General features: G+C 59.6%; 1 protein-coding gene across 1 annotated transcript in view; it reads left to right on the top strand.

Annotated features, from left to right (window-relative positions):
- Positions 1–15470, top strand: part of GPD1L (glycerol-3-phosphate dehydrogenase 1 like) — a 32036-nt gene extending 16566 nt beyond the window's left edge. The window contains exons 2-8 of the mRNA XM_051963576.1: positions 378–555; positions 1597–1737; positions 3586–3724; positions 6189–6301; positions 10459–10692; positions 10900–11006; positions 12767–15470. Coding sequence (XP_051819536.1) covers positions 378–555; positions 1597–1737; positions 3586–3724; positions 6189–6301; positions 10459–10692; positions 10900–11006; positions 12767–12863 — 1009 coding nt within the window. The 3' untranslated portion in view covers positions 12864–15470. The remainder of the gene's footprint in view (positions 1–377; positions 556–1596; positions 1738–3585; positions 3725–6188; positions 6302–10458; positions 10693–10899; positions 11007–12766) is intronic.
- The last annotated feature ends 544 nt before the right edge of the window (positions 15471–16014 follow it).

Raw genomic sequence — 16014 nt, 5'->3', positions numbered from 1 at the left:
GGCCTCCACAGCAGGAGGGACTCTGGGCTCGTGCCCCCCCCCCCCCCCCCCGGCCTGGGGCTTTCAGTCCGGCCATGCCCAGTGTGCGCACCCCCCCCTCCCCCCGCTGCCACTGAGGGAGCCTCCTGGGAGGCCCCGTGACACCCGGTCCGGGAGGGGTCTCCATTCCAGGAGGGGCCTGTGTTTGGGGAGGGAAGAGCACGTGGAGCCCGTCCCCGTCCCCGTGGCAGCTCACGCCCGGCTGGGATGGGAGTCGCCGGGACTCGGCTCTTTAGGAGATGGGGCCCGATTTGTGGGGGACGTTGCTTGGCTGGGTTTGGGGCCAGGACCAGACCCAGCTTTGCTGACCTTGACCTTGGCCTGTCCTTCCCCCATAGGGGCTCAGCCGTGGCCAAAATCATCGGCAATAATGTCAAGAAGCATCAGAAGTTTGCCCCGATGGTCAAGATGTGGGTCTTTGAGGAAACGGTGAACGGACGGAAACTGACGGACATCATCAATAACGATCACGAGAACGTGAAGTACCTCCCTGGGCACAAGCTGCCTGAAAATGTGGTGAGTCAGCCGTGGGCTCCTTGGGGTCACCCTCTGACCTCTGTGCTTCCTGAGACCTCCCCGGGGGCAGAGGGACCTTGGGCTCTGGAAGGCTGGGACAGGCCTAGAGGCTCATGGGACTAGGCCAGGTTAGAGGCAGGATTCGCACTCGGCTCTTCCCTGCTTCCGCTGGCTCCTTCCCATTTCCGGGGTGGTCGGAGCTGTGGGTTGTTTTGACTTTGTCCGCTTGTCTGTCCTTCCTCTGGATGCCGGCTGCCTCGGTCCTGTGGGGATTGGGGTCCCTTCCTGGGCTCGGTGGGTGTTTCTGTGGGGTTTGGGGCCTCGGGAAAGCCTTCCGACCCCCCACCCCCTCGCTGCTGTCCGACAGCTCCGCTACTGCTCCAGGCAGAGCCGACAAAGCGGCCACCCCCGAGTGGCCAGTCCGAGACCCGCCGGGGCCGCCTGTCGGCCGGGTGGGCCCCAGGTCCGGGCCTCCCAGCTCCCTTATCTCCCAGCACAGAAGGAGCCCCGGGTGTGGGGCTGGGAAGGCGCAGCTCCTCTGGCGCAGTTCTGTGGCTCCAACGAGAGCTGGCCCGAGGACCCGCCTCCTGGGGGCTGGGCAGGGGGTCGCGCTGTCCTGGTGCCCGAGAGATGGCAAACGGGGCTCCTCTGGCTGGAGCTTTCTGGCCCAGAATCGGCAGCCGGGCGCTGTCCCCCCCACCGCATCCGCCGGAAGTGCAGGAAGGTCCCGGCTGCCCAAGGGGGCCTTGCCAGGCCGGGGACAGAGGGTCAGGCCAGGCAGCGGCTTGGGAGGGCCCCGGGGGCAGCGGGGTGAAGCCCCGGGCGTTGGGAGGCTTATCCGACAAGGGAGGGGGCCGGGGCAGGAGGGCGCGCTCAGGCGCGGGGCGCAGGCCCATGTAGCTCCTGAGGCCGCGGCTCCCGCTCTTTCCACAGCATCGGGGCCCATCCGTGGCCGTTCTTGGGGGAGCCGGGCCGGAGCATCCCCGTGGGGCGTGGGTGAAGCCGGGCTCTCCCTCAGGTGTCTCTCCTTCCCTCGTGCAGATCGCCGTCCCCAGCCTCAGCGACGCCGTTGGAGACGCAGACCTCCTGGTCTTTGTGATCCCTCACCAGTTCATCCACAGGATCTGCGACGAGATCACCGGGCGGGTGCCCAAGAAGGCGCTGGGGATCACCCTCATCAAGGTAGGTGGGGCTCCCGGCCTGCAGAGCCGTCAGGGCCGGGACTTGATCGCGTGACCCCCAGTCGTCAGAGGCAGGACTCGAACTCGGATCTTGGAAGCCGCGAGGTCAGCAGCCCAGGCGCCGGGGTCACAGTCCCGACGGTCTGAGCGCGCACGGCCGCCGCCAGGGCATAGTCCGGTGCCTGCCTTTCACCCTGCTTGGGAGCTCCGCTCTGAGCCAGGAAGCCGCCGAGGGGGCGTCTGCCGCCCGCTGGCCTGGGTGTCCTTAGCCACGTCCCCTACCTTGATGCGTTCCCTGCCCGTGGACCCGCCTGCCCGTGGCCCCGCCTGCCCTCCCTTCTGGGGTAGATGTGGCCGGGTCCGCTTCTCTGCAGGCTAAGGTCCGGGCTCCCGACTGGCCTCCCCAGGGAGAAGCTGACCCGCCCCCAGCCACCCTCCCTGGGGATTCCTTGTTGTGGGGTCTTTGGGCAGGGGGAGGAGGTTCCAGGTGGGCGGCGGCTCAGGGGACGGAGACCGCACGGTGAGGTGCAGCCCGTGGCGGCCGCCAGCCCGAGACCCCCGAGTGTGGCCCCCTCTGGCCCATCTGCCCTCCCTGTGTCCCAGGAGCCCGGCCCATACGGAAGCTTCGCGGGTGCTCGGGGCACGAGGGCCCGTAGGGGTTTCTGTCCTTTTTGCGGGCGCCGGCCTTCTGGGAACGAGCAGAGTTGGCTCCTCCTACACGCCCCGGCTTGAACCCAAATCCTTTCCAGCTCCGGAAAACTTGCCAGTTAGATCATGTTCCCCGGCCTCCTGCTGGGACCTCAGAGGAGGCAGCTCCGGGGGAGGGCTCCTGGGGAGGGGGGGGGCTGAGAGAGGGCGGGGCAGTGAGTGAGAGGGCGGGGCAGTGAGTGAGGGGGCGGGGCAGTGAGTGAGAGAGGGCGGGGCAGTGAGTGAGAAGGGGGGGGGGCACTTCACTGCTGGCTTCTCGGATGGCCCCTTTCTCTCCCGCATTAACGCCTGTCAGGGGTGTTGGGCCGAGGTTCAAGTTCGAGCCCTTTATCTGATGTTTGTTTTTGAGTTACTTTTTCGAGCCCTAGAGGAAGCTCTTGTTTTCTTCCCAGAAGGGGCTTCCACAGGCGGTGGGTTATGTGAACTTTGCTCTCTGATTCCCCCCCCCCCCGGGGTACACGCCCTCTGTGGGATCTCCAGATCCGCTTGAGTTTGAACCTCCTCTTGGCAGAATCCCAGGTTCTTTGCTGAACAATTGGACCAAAACTGTGATTCTTCCAAACACGAGCAAATGGGGTCAGTGAAAAATGGCCAAGCACAAATGAGTTGGGCATTTATTAAGCACCTGTTGTGTGCAAGCACTCTGCTAGGGGCTGAGGAAGTAGAAAACCCTCCCTTCTCTCCAGATGCTTCCCCGCGCCCGTGCGTGTGCAAACGTGATTCGTGCTCCCGGAGTTTGGGGCCTCCCTCCTTGACCCGCTGTAGCCGGCGCTTCGTTGTCGCTTCATCCCGGCTTTCCCTTATCTGGTCCTCCCTCTGCCACATGTGCCGGAGCCTCCCACCGGGTCCCGGGCACCTTGTTCCCCGCCCTGAGCTCAGAGGCGCCGGCCGTGCCTCGGACAGAGCGGCTCCGAGTGTTTGTGTGCAGAGAAGGGGCTGAGCGTTAGGGGGCTTGGAAGGGAAACGAATCCATGTCTGGTTTTCAGTAACAGCCAGTGAATCTTCCCGAGGAGCAAAGAAGAAAAGCTCCGGTTCCCCAGCTGTCTCGGCCCCTGGGAGGAGAGAGATGCGAGGGAAGGCGCTGGGGGCTTTGGGCCGGGCTCATTCGGCTCTGCCTTGACCTGTTTGTGTCCGTTTCTAGGGGATCGATGAGGGGCCCGAAGGGCTCAAGCTCATTTCGGACATCATCCGAGAGAAGATGGGCATCGACATCAGCGTGCTGATGGGGGCCAACATCGCCAACGAGGTGGCCGCCGGGAAGTTCTGCGAGACCACCATCGGTAAGGGCGTGGGCGGCAACCGAAGGCCTGGTTCTGAGGGGTCTGGGTTCAAATCGTGTCCTTCCCTGACCTTCCATCCAGTCAGCACTTGTTAAGCCCCCACTGACCTCCAGGCACCGAGTTGGGTTGGGGAGGTTGGAGAGGAAATGCATTCGGGGAGCTTACGTTCTACCTGGGCATGGGATGTGTCACAGGGAAGCGAACCCAGAGTATGCGCAAAGAGATCCCTAGGGGAGCAGCTCTGCCGCAGGAGGGCCTGGGAAGGGGCGGGCGCAGGGCTCCGGCTCCCCGGGACTGGCAGGGCTGCTGAGGAAGCTCTGGTGGTCCCTGACTCTGTGGAACACCTCTGGGTTCTTAGGGGAGCGAGAGAAGTCGGGAGCCAGAGAGACACCTCAGCCAGCCCCCCGAGCCCGGCCGTGGGTTGGGGGCCCCTTCCCCAGGAGGCTCATTTGTGCCTCAGTGAGAGGAGGAGGGGGGGAGAAGGTCAGCAGACCCACTGAAAAGCAGGCTGGGGAGGAGGCCCCGGAGCCCTGGGCAGGAAGACTCGGCCGTGGGTGTTGGTTTTGTGACCCAACCTCTCTGGACCTCAGTTTCCTCATCTGTAAAATGAAGAGGTTGGACCCAACAAAGCTGTAACTTTATGATCCTCCCAGACCTCCCTGGGTTGTCTAGTGTTTTCAAGAGACTTGAAAGTCATGTTCTTTCTGCTCGTATCCTCATAAGGTCAGGAGCTGAGCTCCGTCAGGGAAGGGCCGGTAATGACCTTCCTGGGAGGGGGTGGTCTCGGGCCCGGCCCACCTGCATGGATCTGCGGGGTTGGGGACAAGGGGCCTTCTCGGCAGCACTGGCCTGGCCTGCCTTGGGACATGTGAGGGCTGCTCCGGAGCCGGGGCTTTTATTTTGGTGGCCTGAGGGAGCAGACCCAGGACTCCACTGCCCCGGGAGCTCCCAGGGAGACCCCTTTGTGCCTTGGGGGCAGGTCCTGCGCGGCTCTGGAGACAGCTGGGGGCCCGCTCCACGGCCCCAGCTCATCAGCACCAGCCCAACCTCCCAAAGAGGCTAAAAGATTTCAGGGAACCCAGCCCTCCCAGGAAACTCAACCCCTTCTCCAGCCTCCAGGCCGCAGCCAGCTACAGGAGTCGGGGGTAAGGGCAAGTGGCCCTCCCCCTCACCAAGGCCTCTCCTTGTTAGCAGTTCCCTGGCCTCAGAAACCGGGGTAACCTGTCCCCGGGTAATGATTAGGATGAAATGGCCTGGGGCACCCGGCTTTGATGGGCGCCAGCCAGGCTTCCTGCTCTCCTTCCTCCCGCCCACGGTGCCCTAGGGGCCTCCCCTGCTCCCCCTGGAAGGTCCCTGCTCGGTCAGAGGCCGACCTGCCTGGGCTGAGGCTCCTGCCCTTGCTGCCAGTCTGGAATTCCCCATCTCCCTCCCCCCTCTCCAGCCCTGCTGGTTCTGCCCTCCTGGCCTTCTGGGTTCAGAGGCGGGATCCGGACCTAGAACGCTGCTGTGAGACCTGGAGACCCTTCCCTGGGACATCTGGAGCCTGCGAGGTTCTCCAGAAGGGGTTCCGTTATTGCTCTGGAGGCGCTTTTATGCCCAGTGGAACCTAAGCCGAGTCAGTGCGTTGTTGGCGTTTGTCTCGGCGCCTCCGGAGCCTGGTGATGGCGAACCCGGTATGATGGTGGGACCGGAGTCGGGCGCCCCCCGACCCTCCAGGGGGCCAGGCTTCTGAGTGGGGCCTCCCCCTAATGCCAGGAGAAGAAGAGCTTGTGTCTACGGAATGGGCTTTAGAGACAGTGTCCCAATAGGTCGGGCAGGCAAATGGGACCGTCTGATACCCATTTCACAGGCCAGGACACTGAGCTGCGCCTTTGATTAGACTCTGCGATGGGGATGTTCAGATGGGGAGATGTCACCCCCTCTGCAGGCGCAGGGTCGGCTTTGTTCTAATTGTGGTTCTGGGGCTCGGAAAAGGGGAGAGATTTCGAGTCCATCAGTAAGCATTTATTAAGCACCTCCTGTGTGCGGGACCAGGGAGCCGGCCAGTGTGGGAGGGGGCGAGGTGCCAGCCCGAGGCTCACTGATGGGCCGCCCTGAGGCCGTGGGAGTGATGGCGCCTGAGCGCCGGGGAGGGAGTGTGGCAGCCGGGGGCCGGGTGCAGGTGCCCTGTGTGTCCTGCAGGCGCGTGTGCGCTCTCACCCACGTGCACACGGTCCCCCGCACCCACGGCAGGGATGGGGAGAAGGCCGGCCCCTCGGTCTCCGGCTCGCCCCCCTCTCACCCCCCTCGCTGTCCCGCCCCCCTTCCCTTCTCTGCCATTTTGTGACTTGCTCCCGCCCTCAGCGCCCCCTGCTGGCCAGTATCTGTAGCTGCCTGGAAGCCGACTCTGGGTCCCTGGGGACTGTACAGACTGTTAATGAGACACGGGCGGCTCATGTTTCCTTCTCTGTCCCTCGGCCAACAGGCAGCAAGGTCATGGAGCACGGGCTTCTCTTCAAGGAGCTCCTGCAGACCCCGAACTTCCGCATCACCGTGGTGGCCGACGCCGACACCGTGGAGCTGTGCGGGGCGCTCAAGGTGAGGGCCCTGGGGCGGCTCCGGGGCAGACGCTCTGGCGCAGCGAGCGCGCGGGGAACGGGAGCGCGCGGGGACGGGAGCTCGCGGGGATAACGCCGGGATAGCGCCAGAGGCCTCGTGGCTGCCGGGGGCCCGGAGCGGTGGGGGCCTGACTCTCAGGGGGGGTGGGGGCGGGGCCCGGTGAGTCCCTCCCACAATGAACCACGAGAGGGACGCCAGAAGCCCCAGCGCTCGGTCCCTTTCCTCGCCGCCTCTGCTTGTGCTCGGGCCCTCCCACGCACGGGGGCCGCTGAGCCGCTGCCGACCCCAAGTCTGAGAGGAGAGAGGAGGAACCGAAGGGTGTCGGGGGCGCCGGCCAAGTGAGGGAGGGGCTTTAAATAGGATGTAACTGGGTCAGGGGAACGAGGTCCGGCAGTGACGGCCCTTGTCGGGAAGGGGGTCTTCTGGGCAAAGTGTTGGGTTTTTGGGTCTTGGGCACCACGATCACTTCCCAGTGACTCGCCCTGTCCCCAGGATAGAAGTCCTCCTGCAGAGGAGAGTCAAGCAAAACAAAGGACACGTGGGACGGTGGTGGGCGGGGCCTCGCCCGCTTTCACTTTGCCAAACTTGCCCTGAAGTCCTTCCTGTCTCTGATCTTCCAAGAAGTGGGAACTCCGCCTCAGTGGGGAGGGGGAAGGGGGCAAGGGGAGAGCCCTGGGGGTGGAAGCGCCAGTTCCCGGCTGGAGCGGCAGAAGGGCCCGCATCCTCCCCTGTGCAAATGGGAGGGTCTGCTTGGCGCTCCTTCCAGCCTCTGGCCCCCGGCCAGCCTCCCCCCTCTCGGGTCGGGGGTCTCCCGCGCCTCCCTTCCCCCCACCCCCGCAGGGCGGCCCAGGCTGCGGGACTTTGTTGGCCCCTTTTAAATGTCCGTCTGATGGCACGTCATCAAGGTGATGGCCGCTGGACAGCAGGGGGCGCCACTGCTGCGGGCGAGGGCCCGAGTGCTCAGTGTTGCCCGGAGACTCCAAGGCCCGTTTTGAAATGCGGCTGGTGAGCGGTGTCTGGGGCGGGGGCCTGGCGAAGTCCCGGCCCGAGGGGGCCGCGAGAGAGGGGGCTCCCCCGGAGGGCCCTCGGGCTCAGGGTCGTAGGGAGGAAGTAGTTATGGGGAAGGTGCCACCGTGTTGGGTAGCAGTTGACTGGTACTGGTCTCAAGAGAATGAGATAACTCTTTTTCCATTTTTATTTCCTCTAGTTACACATAAAACAACTTTTTTGGGGGAGGGAGGAGGAGTTTGAACTTAGCTTTTATCACTTTGTGGTCTTTCCCGTCCCATGATGCCCATGATGTAACTGGAGGGTTATGTTAAGTAACAATGTCCTTGGTGCTTTTTTCAACATTCTTAGCAATGTTGTGTTGTTTTTTTAAAAAAGATTTTTATTTTCAAAACACATACATAATCTTCAACATTGACCCTTGTAAAACCTTGTGTTCCAGATTTTTTCCCTCCTCCCCCCCACCTCGTCCTCTAGAGCATCCAATACATGTTAAACATGTGCAGTTCTTGCCCATGTATTTCCACATTTATCCTGCTGCACAAGAAACATCGGATCAACAAGGGGGAGGGGGGGAATTTTTTATTGTGGTTCACACTCAGTTCCCACAGTCTCTGGGTGCAGACGGCTCTCTCCATCACAAGACCATTGGAACTGGCCTGAATCACCTCATTGGTGAAGAGAGCCATGTCCATCAGAGCTGATTATTGTATAATCTTGTTGTTGCCGTGTACAGTGATCTCCTGGTCCTGCTCACTTCTCTCAGCGTCAGTTCCTGTCAGTCTCCCCAGGCATCATCCTGCTGGTAACTTCTTACAGAACAATAATATTCATTCATATACCACAGTTTGTTCAGCCGTTCCCCAACGGTAAAACATAAAACAACACTTTTGGTACATTACTATTTACCTATTTCTACATGAACCATGTTGGGAGAGAAAAATCACAACAAAAGGGGGAAATTACTAGAAAAAAACAGAAGAAAAAGAAAGGAGTGAACATAGCAAGTGTTGGCTTACATTCAGTCTCCATAGTACTCTCTGTGGATGCTGACGGTGTTTTCCATCCAAAGTTTGTGGGGACTGCCTCGGATCACTGAACCGCTGAGAAGAACCAAGTCGGCTGTAGTTGATCATCGCAGTCTCGCTGTTGCTGTGCACAAAGTTTCCCTGGTTCTGCTTGTTTTGCTCGGCATCACTCCATGAAACTCTTTCCAGGCCTTTCTAAAGTCAGCCTGTTCATAATATTCTATGACTTCCGTGCACCGCAGCTTACGCAGCCACTCCCCGGTTGACGGGCATCCGCTCGCCGGAGCTATGTCCTCACCCTGCTGTGACGTGCCAGGCTGAGAGGGTTTGGTCACCGGCCTCTTTCTCCCCTCTTTGGGTTCAGATGTCACCATGGAAACCTTGGGGTCGGGCTGATCAGCCCATGGCTTGCAGCAGACGAGGGAGGCCCCGCGTCCAGCTTCCTGCTGAAAAGTGATCATTTTAGTCCAAAACCCACAGATTTAGCTGCCGTCCGGATAATGAGAACTCTCACAGCTGGGAGGACGCCAGAGGCATCTGCCAGGCTGCTTCTCGGGCTGTGGATTTGTTCATCCTTTGCCAGATGTATTTGATAGAAGGAGCCATCTCAGAGCCGGGTGTTCCCTTTAAAGTGAGGGTGAGCAGCCAGAGGGGAGACACACGGGAGCAGAAAAGGCCCTGGCTCTGGAGGCAGGAAACTGGGTGCAGATCCTGGCTCTGCCACTCAATACCGTGGGTTCCGTGGCTGCACAGGGCATGAGGCGGGTGGACTCCACGAGGTCACTTCTACCACCCGCTCCCTGAGCCCCTCCGTCGCTCGTTAAGCCACTCTCCTATTTGCTGTTTGCTGCACGTCCCCTCTCCTCCCTCTGCAACATTGGAGGGAATGAGTTTCATCAAGTGGCCCCTAGGCCCGGGAATGGTCGCTGGAGCAGTGTGAGGATGCCCGCCGTTCACCGGGATTTCCATTTCCATGTTGATTGAAACTTGTCCTTCTGATCCTCCTTGGATCCATATGGCTCTGCATTAGGTCACAGGAGCCTCGCCATGTTTCTCTGAATCCCTTCTAATCTGTTGAGAAATATTAAGTGCCTATTATGTGCTCAGCACTGGGAAAACACGGGAAAAACATGGAAGTTTCCCCCGCTTTCAGTCATATCGCTTTTTACAGCTAGCACAGAAAGAAGAGACTTAGCATTTTTATAGCCCCTGCTACGTGCTAGTGCTTTGAACAAATAAGTCTTTTATTTATTGCTCATCACAACCTTTACAAAGTAGGTTCAATTATTATCCCCATTTTACAATTAAGGGAAATGGGGCAGACAGAGGTAAGGTTAACTTGCCAGGGCTTACATAGGGAGTAAGTGTCTGAGGCTGGATTTGAATTCAGGTCTTCTGATTCCAGACCTAATGCTGTACCAGCTGCTTAGGAATTTTATTTCCTCACTGTCATATAACAGTTTTCTTCAATTAACCATCAGGTGAACATTTCCTTCGTTCCTTTCTCCCTTTCTCCTTCTCTTCCTCTTTCCTTCCTTCCTTCCTTCTCTTCCTCTTTCCTTCCCTCCCTTCCTTTCTTTCCTCCCTTCCTTTCTTCCTTTTATCCATCCGGGCCCTTTCTGAGACCTCTTTGGCACCATCAAATTTCCTGGAAATCCTGTACATTGGACAGTCATAGATTTCCAGCTGGAAGGGACTTTAGAAGCCATTTTGCCCCTCGCTTTGCAGTGTCTCACCCAGCCCCCTTTCATTTAGGGTGGAGTAGAAACTATTTAGCATTGAAAGGGCTTCCCAAGCAGGCCCCATCCGGCCCTTCCAGCCTGCTTAGCCCTTCTTCCTCTTCCAGCTCTGCAGCCGGGCCAAACAGGCCTTCTCTCCCCTCTCCTGACATGGGACAGCCCATGGGCCGTGTTTGTGCACAGCTGCCTTTGCCTGGAGCCCTCCCCCCCCCTTCTTCCTCCTACATACACTCCAGTGCCTGGGAGAGGAAGCCTTCCCGGGTCTCCCCCCCTCCCCGACTGCCTCCTGGCTAGTCAAGCTGAGTCTTTGGATTTGTTATGCCCCCCCCCTTTTAACAGGGCACTTTCTCCTCCTCCCCAGAACATTGTGGCGGTGGGAGCCGGCTTCTGTGATGGGCTCGGCTGTGGGGACAACACCAAGGCCGCCGTCATCCGCCTGGGGCTCATGGAAATGATCGCCTTCGCCAAGATCTTTTGCAAGGGCCAGGTGTCCACGGCCACCTTCCTGGAGAGCTGCGGCGTGGCCGACCTGATCACCACGTGCTACGGGGGCCGCAACCGGAGGATAGCCGAAGCGTTTGTCAAGACCGGAAAGGTAGTGGGGGCTGCTCCGCTTGCGGGCGGTGGGGGCTGCTCCGCTCTCGGCTTGTTCCCAGGAGTCCCCAAAGGAGCCCTGACCGGGAGGAGGCAGCCTGGGCGAGCGCTTTCTGAACCCCAGCAGCTGGGGCATGGTGGGGGGTGGGGCGGGGGCGAGCCGGGACTTGAGGGCATCTCAAGTGACTGTCACGGTTTCGTTTTTAAGACCATCGAGGAGTTGGAGAAAGACATGCTAAATGGCCAGAAGCTGCAGGGACCTCAGACTTCTGCAGAAGTGTATCGCATCCTCAAGCAGAAGGGACTCCTGGACAAGTAAGTCTCGGGCACGTGCTGGGGCCCAGCCCGCCTCGGGCTCCCGGTTTGGGGGAGCTGTGGGAAGGCTGAGGGGATGGTCTGTGTCTCCGTGACGCCTTTGGATTCCACTGGCCTCGTTCTGTCTCCCTGGGGGCAGGGGGAGCGTGGGGGTGTTGTCTGAAGCTTTAGGGTCCCCGGTGCTAGGATGTTACTTGGCACTTTGTATGTCGGGCAGCAAGCATTTATTGAATACCTGCTGTTTATCTGGCGCTGTGCATAGTCTTGGAGGTAAGATACAAAGACCAAAAACAGCCAGCAGAAAAAAAGCTCTTTCCCTCTCTCTCTGTCTCTCTCTGTTCCCCCCACCCCCACCCCTGCGCAGCATGTTTGCTGCTTTATTCCTCTAGAGCACGAACTTTTTACCTAAATAGGAGCACTTGACCTTGAGAACAAATGGGCCGGGCTTCTGTTCTGAGCCCCACTAGTTTGGGAACAGATTGTGGGAATCTTTGCCCAAATGCCAGGCTGAAAACCGTGTATTTTTATCCAAAAAACAGCAGGTAAGCCCTGAACATGCTGGAGCCCAAGGGGGTACGGTCAGACACGGCCTTAATAAAATGATGGGGCAGCAGTGGGAGGGGGCTGAGGAGCCCTCCGGCAAGCTGGCATTGACTGGCATGAGGAAGCTCCCTTCGCCAATGCAGCCGGGCCCCTGCTCTCTCCTGGGAGCATCGGCCTGACTTGAACCTCTGCCTTTCCTCTGCTACGGCTGGCGTGCCGCTGCCCTGGCTCCCCGACGGTGCCCGAGGCTCCGTGTCCTCCCGGCTCTCCCTTTGATTCCCTCAAGAAGTCGGTTTTGCCTTGGCTTCCCCTCACCCCCTACAGAGAGTGGCCCAGGAGTAAGCGCTTTGTTCTCTCACCAACTTACTCTTTTTAAAGGAAATTAAAACAGCCGCGATTGATCCTTTTAAGAAGACACTGACTTAGGTTTCAGTGCCCACGGGGGCCTCTGGCCCTTGTGAACCAGGTTTGGTCTCTGGGCTCCCCGGCCCAGGCGCCCCTGAGCTCGGCAGAGAGCCGGGAGGAGGCGTCTCCTCCTCGCTCCCCTTTGTGGCCTGGGTCGGTCTGTGGACATCCTGTTTTCTACCTGAGATAAATGGCGGGTGCCCGGCGCTGTGCTAAATGCCAGGATGGAGGGAAAGGCAAAGACGGGAACCTCCGGGGCCTCCCCCCCCCAGTCCCAGAGCTCGGTCTGCTGGCTCTCCCCTCGCCCTCTTTCACGCTGTCGTCCCTTGATGTTCACGGGGGCCGGGGCGCCTGGCCTGTGACAGGCCCTTACTTCCTGCTTGTGCACTGACTGACCAGGGCCTGGGGGTGGGGCAGGGAGAGGAGCAGGGCTGGAGGAGTCCCGGAGGGAGGGGGAGCCTCCCAGGCATGGGGGAGCGCGAGCACGGAGACCGGGGATAAACAGTGGGGGAGAAAAGAAATGGGGGATATTGTTGGGATGGAGGAATTCAGAGACACTTGGGGACTTGGGAGAACTGACCCAGAGCAAGGGAGGCAGAACCGGGGACCATCATGGCCAATGGCGGCCAACGATGTGAGGGGAGAGGTCTGAGACCCTGTCAGGTGAGCCAGAGGTGGAGCCTTCGTGCCCCGGCACTTGGGAAGGGCAAGAAAGGGCGTGGGCAGGGGTCAGCAGCAACTGCTGGACACCTGGCCGGAGGGTTCGGTCTCACGGCGGGGCTGGTCTCACAGCGTCCCCTCTCTCCCCTCAGGTTCCCCCTGTTCACAGCCGTCTACCAGATCTGCTACGAAGGCCGCCCGCTCCAGGAGATGCTGGCCTGCCTGCAGAGCCACCCCGAGCACATCTAAGGGGAGCACGCCGCCTCGGCCGGGCAGCCTCCGTCCCTCCCGGTGAGCCGCTGCTCGGGCGGCAATGGCGGTTCATCCCGGACGCTCCTTGCCTGACATTCTGCTCCAGACGGGAGTGCCGGGGGATTTCTCCAAGTCCATTCTTTTCTAGCCCAGATTGAGAGGGATTGGGGGTGGTCCGGTGCTGGAAGGCTCTGCGACTCCTTTCATTGGCCGGGACGAAGGCCGTCATGCGAATGTTGCACAGCTCCTGGGTCCTGCGTGTGCGCCTGCCCCTCAGACCCGCCTGTGGTTTGGGGTCGTCTTCTGGAATCAGCCTGTGGTGTAGCTTGGGAGAGTGGGGCTGTCTTTACTCTTTCTCCTTGTTTGTTTTCAAATCGAACTCATTCACATTCAGTCTTGGGGTGAGGGCCCTTTTGTTTAACAAAACAACAAACACCAGTTAACCAGCATTACTGTGGTGGGAGGGAAAGGAAGAATATTTATCTGTTCGATGCACCAAATATATAAGGAGAATGTTACCTTGTGCAGTCAAGTCCAATCAAGAAGCATTTATGAAGCACCTACTGTGTGCCAGGCACCGGGAAGGAGGGAGGGGGCGGCAGTGACAAAGGCAGAAGACGGCCCCTGGATCCGAGGAGCTTACAGTCTAATAACAAAGCCAGCATCGTTTTTTATTAACACTGTCGGGGGTTTTCTAAAGAACGTTTTTAATCAGGGTCTGCCCCCTCCATTGTTGTATTTCTACATGCCTTTGCGCTAACCTACGCCTTTCTGCTCCGACCGGCGCCGTGGCTGCTGGGGGCCCGGGGCCCTCCCCCCTGCTGCTCTGCGATGGGGCTCAGGCTTGGAGTTTTCAGAGCAGCGTTGAGAAAACCACTTGCCTCTCTCAGGCCCGAGGCCCGGCCAGCTCTGTGTGGCCTCCCAATAAAAGGCTCACTCGCCTCGCGGTCTCCAGGCCGAGCCACCGCGGGGGGTGCGCGTCCGGCCCCCCAGGGAAGGGTCCGGGACTGCCACCTTCGGAGGCTTGGTGGAGAACCAGTCTCTCCTCCCCAACTCCCCTCCCCCCCCCCACTGTAGTCACTAGTCGAGCTGTCCTGCGAGTGTCTGCAAAGCTGTGAAAACTCCCAGGGGGATTTTTAGCGAGACTGAAGTGGGAGAAGTCTGGGTGATAGGCCCCGACCTTTGGGCCTCCGGCACCAGGAACCGGGACTCTGCAGACGACCGGGCCGTGGCAGGTCCAGGAGGCCTAAGAAAGATGACCTTGGCCGTCTCTCCGTTTCTCGTTCCCAGCTCAGTCACTCTGCCCACCAGGGATGGGGAGGAGGCAGGTGAGGCCCGAGGGTGCTCCTGGGGCCCGGCGATGGCCACCGTGCGTGTTGGGACGGCCCCATGTCCGGCGTAACCCTGGCTGCCTTTCCCAAGGCTTGCTGGGAGCTCGGGCCATCTGGAACCGGCTCCCCTGCCTCCTCCTCGGTCCCTGTGAGAGACCGCGCTCTGTGACGGCCCCATTCTCTGCTCAGATCTCCCCCAGACCCCCTAGGATGCATTGCGATGACTCAAAAGCCAACGGAACCCAGGAGGATCAGCCTGGCGAATGCGCACATTATGTCCCACTTGTGGTTTTGCTCTTTCTGGGATTCGAATGGGAGCGGGCCCAGCCAGGGGGCCTGACGCGGTCCCTTCATCCCCCTCCCCCTCTAATATTTGACAAATGGTGAGGGAACATGTGAATGTCTCAGAGCATCCAGGGCCTGCTCACTTTTGAGAAACATTAGCTCTTTATTTTTGCTATCGCTGAAAATGATTATAGATTAATGTTTGATGGGGTTTTTAAAAATTCCCTTCCCCCCCTCCCCCATATCACTGGGCATTTTGGAATCAGAAACACGACACCTGTGAAAAGCACATGAAATTCCCCCAAGTGGACCCAGTTTCGTGCTCTTTGTCTCTTAATTGACTACAAACCACTTGGCCGGTGGGAAGCCTTTTACAACTTTGTACGTTCTTACCAAAAAGCGGCATTTTAGGATCCCAAAGGGCTGTCCACTGGTCAGGGGGTCTCCTGGGGGACTCCACTGTGGGGGCCTGGGAGGCGCTCTGCAAAAGTCTCTTACTCTGGGTTTTATACTGGAATGGCTTTTTCTTTGGACAGGCCCCGATCTCACACTCTCTAATGTCCACTTATTAAGTCTTAAACATATACAAGAGCCACAGATCCTGGAGAGGGGCAGAGCCTCGGGATTCTGGCTGTGGTCCCACCGGTTGTAGCCATCTGTCGACCCGCTGGGACCCACGCCAGCGCCTGCTAACGAGGGTCACTGGGGATGCCCACCGGGGATGGGCCCCACGCGTGGCCTCCAGCAGCAGGAGCCGGGTCCTCCTCGGATGAGAGAAGGGCCTTGTTTATAATGGAGTCCCACTGCGTGGACCTGATGGGGGGCGGGAAAGGGAGGTGGTGCAGTGGCAAAGGGCTCGTGGGCAAGGAGAATTTGGTTTCCATTACTAAGCTTACTAACCATTCATTACTTCTCTGTGGATCATATTTATCTGCTGTAGATGGGCGTATGATTAAAAGCTTGGTACAATAAACATTTTATCCCTGAATCTCTCCCTGTAGTTTTGAATCTTCCCCCCCTCAAAAAAAAGGCAACATGGTGTAGACCAGGGCTGCTTCAACTGCTTCCTCTTGGGATCCCTTTTTGTCTGAGAACGTCTGTTTCTCCGGCCACGTGGGCTTACGACATAGGTCATTTCTTGGTAGTACATATATCAGGACCCCCACGTTCAGTTAGGAGGCTCCGTGTGGGGTTGTGACTCTGGGTGCAGAGGATAGAAAACGGGCTCGAGCTCACGGGGAAATGAGGTCGCACTCGGCCTTTAAGGTCCCTGCTAGGACCCCGGATGGAGCGCCCCATTTTGTGGGTGGGGGGAGTGTGTGGTGGGGGAGGCACTGAGAGGCCCCACGGACTAGGACCAAACGAAGCAGCGACACATAGGAAAGCTGGACGCCTAAACTGTTGTAGCTGGAAATCAGCTGGTCCCCAGGCCCCGCAGCCCCAACACCAGAGTGACCGGCGCTCCCACTAGGGGGCACCCTTGGCCAGACAAATGGCCCCTCTCAGGCCCAGGCGAGGTCAGACCTCCCCGA

The sequence above is a fragment of the Antechinus flavipes genome, chromosome 5 (genome assembly GCF_016432865.1).
Source record: "Antechinus flavipes isolate AdamAnt ecotype Samford, QLD, Australia chromosome 5, AdamAnt_v2, whole genome shotgun sequence".
In the NCBI taxonomy this organism is placed as follows: domain Eukaryota; kingdom Metazoa; phylum Chordata; class Mammalia; order Dasyuromorphia; family Dasyuridae; genus Antechinus; species Antechinus flavipes.
The sequence above is the reverse complement of the archived record's forward strand: the minus strand, read 5'-3'. Positions and strand labels throughout refer to the sequence as shown.